General features: G+C 39.8%; 1 protein-coding gene across 3 annotated transcripts in view; it reads left to right on the forward strand.

The window, feature by feature from the left end:
- The window catches only part of FBXW2 (F-box and WD repeat domain containing 2), a 26997-nt gene that overhangs the window by 16753 nt on the left and 2128 nt on the right, over positions 1-8116 (forward strand). For 2 of the 3 annotated variants that reach the window (XM_005879212.2, XM_005879213.2), the window contains exons 5-6: positions 2876-2962; positions 3782-3951. In XM_005879212.2, coding sequence (XP_005879274.1) covers positions 2876-2962; positions 3782-3951 — 257 coding nt within the window. The remainder of the gene's footprint in view (positions 1-2875; positions 2963-3781; positions 3952-8116) is intronic. The other variant, XM_014550188.1, reaches the window with a different exon arrangement.

Here is an 8116-nt window from a genome sequence, read left to right on the forward strand (position 1 = left end):
GGAGAAGTGTCTACTTAGGTCCTTTGCCCATTTTTAATTGAATTGTTTGTCTTCCTGGTGTTGAGTTGTATACGTTCTTTATATGTTGTGGAAATTAACCCTTTATCAGATGTGTCATTGCAAATATGTTCCCCCATGCAGTGGGTTCCCTTTTCCTTTTGTTGTTGGTTCTTTGCTGTTTAGAAGCTTTTAAGTTTGGTATAGTCCCATTTGTTTATTTTCCTTGTTTCCTTCGCCCTAGGAGATATATCAGCAAAAATATTGCTGTGAGAGATGTCTGAGATTTTACTGCCTATGTTTTCTTCTAGGATATTTATGGTTTCATGATTTACATTTAAGTCTTTTATTCAGTTTGAGTTTATTCTTGTGTACAGTATAGTTGGTGGTCTAGGTTTTTTGTGTTTTTTTCATGTACCTGTTCAAGTATCCCAACACCATTTATTGAAGAGATGGCCTACCACATTGTATGCTCTTTTTTAAAATCAAATATTATTATTTTTTGTTTTTTTAATTTTGTTTTATTGCTTAAAGTATTACAAAGAGTATTATATATGTCCCCCTTTTTTTCTCCCCTTGACCATTTTCTGGCCTACCATACCCCCCAGTGGCTTGTGTCCATTGTTATGTTTATACATGGCATGCCAAGTCCTTCGGTTGATCTCTTACCCCCCCAACCCTCCCCTACCTTCCCGCTGTAGTTTGACAGTCTGTTCGATGCTTCTTTGGAATGCAGTATTAATAATGGAAATGCCATGCAGAAACATTTGAACCTGCCATGCTATTCTGTGAGGGGCTGAGGATGCAGGAGTGAGCCACACAGACTGAGGCCTGACACAAATGTTAGTCTAGAAGGAGAAATACTTAATAAATAGTAACTTCACGTGTAAATACATAATTACACATTGTGTTAAGTGCTATGAGGGAAAGTGTAGTGTTGTCTGAGAAAAAAATCTAGGAAGGTATCTAATTTGCTCAGGGAAAGCTTTTTGAGAAGGGACAAAATGTGAAGAATAAATTGGAGGTAGCTGTGTAGTGGAGTGTTTCAGAGGGTGCAGTGTGGCACAGGCCCTGGTGTGGAAAAGAACAGAGAACATTTGATGACCTAGAAGGCCAGTGGAGCTGTGCGGTTCTTGGGGGAGGTGTAGGACAGTGGCCATTATGTATGACTCGGCCATATTAAGGATTTTGGATATCACAAGTATAGCAGAAAGCATTGGTGAATATGTACTGTGAAAGGTTCTGGTGTGATTTATATTTTAAGAAAATAACTGCTCCTTTGCTGGGTAGGTCAGTTGGTTAGAGCATTGTCCTGATTTGTCAAGGTTGCAGGTTATATCCCCAGTCAGGGCACATATAGGAAGAAAATAATTGCTAAGAAAAAAGTGGGTTTGAGTGGGGCACAGATGGATACAGGTGGCCACTTAGGCTTTTGCAGTATTCTAAGCAAAAGATATCCACAGCTTGGAGTTTTGCGGCAATAAAGAAAGAGAAGGGCACACGTGTCTTTAAGAAAAGCCAGTTAAACTTGCCGACTCATGGGGAACAAAGAGGAGAGTCAGAGGTGACTAGTGGGTTTTAGATTGGATGATGATTGTGTCTTTCTGAAATAGGTGGAGCTAAAGGAGAGCAGTTTGTGAGAAGGTTGATAAGACCACTAAACTGTAAAAACTGTTAAGATAGTACATTTTATGTTATGCCTGTTTTACCATCATAATAAATTGGGAAAATACTCCTGTATTGGGCACATTGAGTATTTATGTGTTATATTTTTATTTTTTTAGAGAAAGGAAGGGAGAGAGAAGGAGAGAGGGAGAAACATCAGTGTGAGAGAGAAACAGTTGCCTCCTGTGCATGCCCCGACCAGGGATTGAACCTGCAACCTGGGTATGTGCCCTGACTAGGAATCAAACCTGCCACTTTTTGGTGCATGAGATTTGGTGGCTCCAATCAACTGAGCCACATGGGCCAGGGCACGTTGAGTATTTAAAGAAGTTATATAAGGCAATTTGGTGTTGTGTTAAAAACAGTGGACTTGGGGCCAGGACTCTGATTATGATGTCTTAGGTAAGTCCCTCTTACCTTCAGGGCATGAGTTTCATCATCTGCTAAATGTTCCTGTGAATATTAAAAGAGATGAGGGGGACATTACCAGTAGGGTGCCTGGCACTTAGCAGGTCTGTCAGTTTCAGCTGAATGTGCAACCTAGGCTTCTAAATGAGTAAGCCTGACCTCCCAGCTTACTTTGTGCTGATTTACTACAAAAAATAACTAGAACCTAGTATTTATAGATTACCCCAAGTGCTAATAGAATGTTGGATTCTGTTGCATTATTATGTTGTTATTTACATTGCTTTAGTTCATTTTCATTGCAGTTATGAGAGTTAATAAGTGTCTCATCCCCTATTTTAAAGATGAGGAAAATGAGAAAAAGATTAGGTGGTCTTGTCCAATGCTACAAAGTCAATATATGGCAGATTTTAGTCCTAAGTCCAGTGCTTTTTCCTTTATAATGCACATGCTTATGAAAACAGATGATTTGTATTTTTTTCTATGTCTGTGGGTTTTTTTCTGTTCCTCACATTTTCTATAAAGTAACATTTTACAGTTTTTAAAACCAGTCCTAATGTTTGCTTCCAGACCAAAGCCAACATTAAATGCTGCCAACATTGGACATTTTAGATTCTGCTGATAATTTAGAGACTCTGGTTGTAGTAAAACCCTTGGTGGAGGTTAACTTGGTCGTAGAGTTTTAGCTCAGTTACTTTAGCATACAATATCATTTCAAGCTCTTTTTCATATTTTAATTTTTTTAAAAAAGCAAGGTAACAGTAGCATTAAAAAGATCTTTCTGTAATGTGGATATTTATATTTCTAGGTGGTTTTGCAGAAGTGCAAAGTTAAGTCTCTCTTGCACAGCCCTGGAGACTACATCCTCTTAAGTGCAGACAAATATGAGATCAAGGTAAGGTTTTTTTCTCTATTATTTTGTCATCAAAGAAGACTGGCCAGTATAAGAACATTAAAATTAAATTAAAATGAAATTTCATGGTAGACAGAAATGTCTTAGTCCAAGACATTTTAAACTTATTGCAAGGGGAATTATTCATTATCTCTATGTTATGGGCAATTTCTAACCCTGATTTTTATTTGTTTTATGTGTGCATGTGTGTGTTTTGTTTTTTATTGAGAGAGAGAGAGGAGAGAATGAACACAATGTGAGAGAAACATCCACCGACTGCCTCCTCGGATCGAGCCCAACCTGGGCATATGCCCTGACTGGGAATCGAACTGGCGACCTTTTGGTGCATGGAACAATGCTCAACCAACTGAACCACACAGGCCAGGGCTAACTCTAATTTTAAAATGAAGAACAGAAAATAATCTTTAATGTATTCTGTTTTTTTATGACATGTATCTTCTACCCTCCTTAATTCTTAGGTCTGAACTATGAAAATATAAACATTTATTTGTGTAATAAAAAAAATTGCAAAAAGTTAACAGAGCAATCTTACATATGTTTTTAGTGCACCTTTAAAATTGTTCCATGTGGTAGGCATTTATTATCCTCATTGTGGGAACTGAGGTTCAGAGAGATTAAGTATTTTATCCAAGGCAGCACAGCACATACATGCAGAATCAGAGTTTGAACTCAACTGTAAAACCTGTTTTTCCAGTTTACTTCACTTTATATCTGACTTCAGCAGGCAAAAGCCACATTAAGGGAACATGCTTTTCTATGGTGATGCATCTGTCATCTCTCCTGATTTTCTTTTATCTGTAGATTTGGCCAATTGGGAGAGAAATCAACTGCAAGTGCTTAAAGACACTGTCTGTCTCTGAGGATAGAAGTATCTGCCTGCAGCCAAGACTTCATTTTGATGGCAAATACATCGTCTGTAGTTCAGCACTGGGCCTCTACCAATGGGACTTTGCCAGTTATGATATTCTCAGGTAATGTTTCCTTGGACCTTTACCTTTGACAGTTCTTTGCGGTTTCTTTATTTTTTTGTTGCAGTTTAATAGTAAAGACAAGACTAAATATTGGGTAAACCAAAGTCACTTGCTTTGAGGAAATCTTTACATCAGTTATAAACAGGGTTATATGCTGAAAACCTCAGACATAAAAATGTTTTAGAGGCATAATGAGAAAGGTTTATATGCTAGAACCTAGAAGATCTAGAATCTAATTCTTCCTTTTACTCTGAGTTACTGCCTCTTTCAGAAGTTAACAAGCTTTTCTGGAAAATGAGGGTCTTGGATGGAAAGGTCTTTTACATCTCTAGTTCTAATATTTTAATTTCTGCTTCCTAGTTAGTTGAAATTTTTTCTTGAAGGATTGAGTGGCCTTCTGTTGACTAGTAGAAATACAGGTATTTAGAGAAAAATAGACTTGCAGAGAAATAAATAATAAAAGGTCCATGGACAAATAATTTTGTGAGACCCCTCTTAGAGATTGGTGGGATCTGTTAGCATTTGGAGGCCAATGGAAGCCAGTACCATATGGTGATTAAGAGAACTTACTTTGATGATAAACAAACCTTGATTTAAGATCTAGTGCCATCGCTTATGAGCTGTGTGATATTATGTCAGTTTCTTAACCTCTCTGCCTTAGTTTCTCACCTGTAAAATAAAGAGTAAATGAAATGCCTGTAATGAGGACCTAGCACAAGACCTGGTAGGTATTTATTACTAACTAGAAGCCCAGTGCACAAAAATTTGTGCACTCGGGGGGTTCCTCAGCCTGACCTGTGCCCTCTCGCAGTCCGGGACCCCTCGGGGGATGTCCACCTGCTGGCTTAGGCCCGCTCCCCGGGGAATCGGGCCTAAGCTGGCAGTCAGACATCCCTCTGGCAGCCTGGGAGCCCTCAGGGGATGTCCACTTACCAGTGGGGAGCAGGCCTAAGCTGGAGTTGGGCATCCTTAGCACTGCTGAGGAGGCGGGAGAGGCTCCCACCACCACCGCTGTGCTGGCAGCCGTCAGCCTGGCTTGTGGCTGAGCAGAGCTCCCCCTGTGGGAGCGCATTGACCACCAGGGGGCAGCTCCTGCATTGAGCATCTGCCCCCTGGTGGTCAATGTGTGTCATAGTGACCAGTCATTCCCAGTCGTTCTGCTGTTAGGGTCAATTTGCATATTACCCTTTTATTATATAGGATAGCTCTGAGAAGCCCTACATAAAGAAACCTGTTTGAATTTGTTTAACCTACTGTACCTAACATTCATAGTACTAAAGCGCCTTTTTTTTTTTTTTTTAGGAACACTTATTAACAGCACACAGAGTTAGTGTTCCACAGCATGGTTCAGGAAGTGCTGGCTTGGGGAAGTAGAGAAAATTGAACATTCTCTTCATTGTTTTTATGCATGACTGTTTGAGGGCAGCTCGTATGGGATCTGAGCCTATTAGCTAACGGGACTTTGATGGGCCCTGTCTTTCTGCTCATAAAGGTTGTAACAACCCCATTTATGTCTTCCTGAAGGCAGACCTACATTTCTAACCAATTAGGTTTCCAAGCTGTCTATGCTTTGAGGAAAAAAAGACCAGAATAGATCCTGGAAAACTAGTCCAAGCTCTTCATCTTATAGATGTGGAAACTGAAGATGAGAGAGCATAGGGGCCTTGCCCAATATCCCATAGCACACCCTAGTTCAGCATCCATCATTTATCCATCATTTATTCATCCATCCATCCATCCATCCATTCATCCAGCAAGCATGTGCTTAAAATACCAGCAAGCCATAGAGAAGGAACTTTTGAAAGAACTTGATACTTTGCAAGAAAAAAAAATCTAAGTAGTCATCATGGGGAAATCAGATCATTTACAGTTTAATTTTGTTTGTGTTTTGAATTAAAATTGGGGAGGCATTGATGTAAAGGTAAGGTAAAATAGAGGTATCACCGTCTTTTAAATGCTTAGAGTCTCTAAAGGTTTAAATTTTATCCTTTCTCATGTGTTCTTCTTACTCAGAATATACAGTAAAGATGCCAGAACCGGTTTGGCTCAGTGGATAGAGCGTCGGCCTGCGTACTCAGGGGTCCCGGGTTTGATTCTGGTCAAGGGCATTTACCTTGGTTGCGGGCACATCCCCAGTGGGGGGCGTGTAGGAGGCAGCTGATCGATGTTTCTCTCTCATTGATGTTTCTGGCTCTCTATCCCTCTCCCTTCCTCTCTGTAAAAATCAATAAAATATATTAAAAAAAAAAAAAAGAATATACAGTAAAGAGTCCAGAGTCCCAGTGACAGTCCTTTTAGGTTTTGGTATTTGGAGCCACTAGCTTTAAGTAGTAAATCTACAGATTGTTTGCTGCTAGGAAGTGATAGGTTCAGATTTTTCTTTGAAAGGGGGCTATTTTATCTCTTGCTTCCCCTTCCCCTCAAACACAAATAAAACAACCTCTTTTGAAATCTTAGTACTAATCCTGTGGCTTCAGTTGCCAAGACCAGGTAGGGCTACTTACTCTTAGAAGCAAACTGAAAAAAGGAAAGCACAAAGGGCAGTAAAACGTTCAATTTATCTAAGGTGCAGTCACTTGAACTAGGACTGCACCACAGGGATGTCCTTTTATAATTCTCAAGTCATCAAAAGGTGCTACTGTGAGCCTGTCAAAACCTGTATTCTATTCTGCAGCATATTTGTGCTTCAGTCTTTGGAGTCACTGGACCTCACCTTTACTAGGCTAAAGTCCTATCCCCTAGTTTTCTAAGTTTCTGATTATTTCCTGCTTTGCATTGATGTGGGACTTAACAGATTTTCTTGCTGTTTTTCCCAGTTTCTTTCGGATCTCTTTTGTAGGAATTTTTATTCGTCTGTGTTCATTGCACCATTGCTCTGTTCATTAGCAGATATTTATTGAGTACCTCCCTATGTTAGGCATTGTGAGGTACCCTGGGAACTAGCAGAAATACTTACCAAACTGGAAATTATTAGCCAGCAGAATGGAAGACTGACATTAAATAGCTAATAACATACAGATGTTTTGATGGTTGTGATAAGAGCAACATAGTATTAGGTACTTTGAGATCTCACCTAGTTTGAGGAATAAGGGAAAGCTTCCTTGAGGAAGAGTTTGGGCTGAGCCCTAAGGATGAGTATTTGCATTGACTCAGCGCCAGGGACACAGTGAAGAGCATTGTAGACTGAGAGACCAGTCTGGTTAGAGGCTCTGAGACTGAAGGAGCCTGCCAGGTGCGTTTAAGGAACTGAAAGAAGGCCAATGTGGCTGAAGATGTGAGTTCAGTAGAGAGCCATAGAAGGGTTTAGAAATGTAAATGAGATGGTAATAGGATTAGATTTTAGTGTGAGCTTAACTGATTGAAAGGGGCCAAGAATAGATATAGGGAGACCAATTGAAAACTCTTGGCAGTAGTGCAGTTGAAAGATGATGTCTTAGCTCAGAATTGTGGCAATTCTGATAGTCATAAATAAATTGGGAAAATTTAGGATGTAAAATCAGTAGATCTTGGTGTTTGAATTTATGGTTTCAGTAAGGAGAAGAGGTGGATGGTTGCCATGCTTCCTAGCTTGAGCAACTGGGTGAATGAGCAACCAAGGAAATAAAGAAGAGAAACAGGTTTGGCTAATAAGTTCAGTCTTGGACAAGTTGAGTGTGAGAAACAGGCCTTCTTCACTACTAACTCCCCTCCCTCATATCAAACTGAAGTCTGCTTCTATGTAACTCTCTTTCCCTTGGGCCCTATTTTCTCTTCTAGAGCTTGTAATGTCTTGCCTCTCACACATCCTTTACTCCTTAAAGATGATGATCATTGTATACTTTCTCTGTCCCTGCCAATTCTCCCCCTCTCAGCCGATCTCCTTCAGCTGTTTGTAACTTTTTCTGGTTACCAGATCCTGCCATCTGGTTGACCTCTTGGACATAACACTAGATCAGTGATGGCGAACCTATGACTCGTGTGTCAGAGGTGACACGCGAACTCATTTTTTTGGTTGATTTTTCTTTGTTAAATGGCATTTAAATATAAAATAAATATCAAAAATATAAGTCTTTGTTTTACTATGGTTGCAAATATCAAAAAATTTCTATATGTGACACGGCACCAGAGTTAAGTTAGGGTTTTTCAAAATGCTGACACGCCGAGCTCAAAAGGTTCACCATCACTG

The sequence above is a fragment of the Myotis brandtii genome, unplaced genomic scaffold (genome assembly GCF_000412655.1).
Source record: "Myotis brandtii unplaced genomic scaffold, ASM41265v1 scaffold589, whole genome shotgun sequence".
NCBI classification, from domain to species: domain Eukaryota; kingdom Metazoa; phylum Chordata; class Mammalia; order Chiroptera; family Vespertilionidae; genus Myotis; species Myotis brandtii.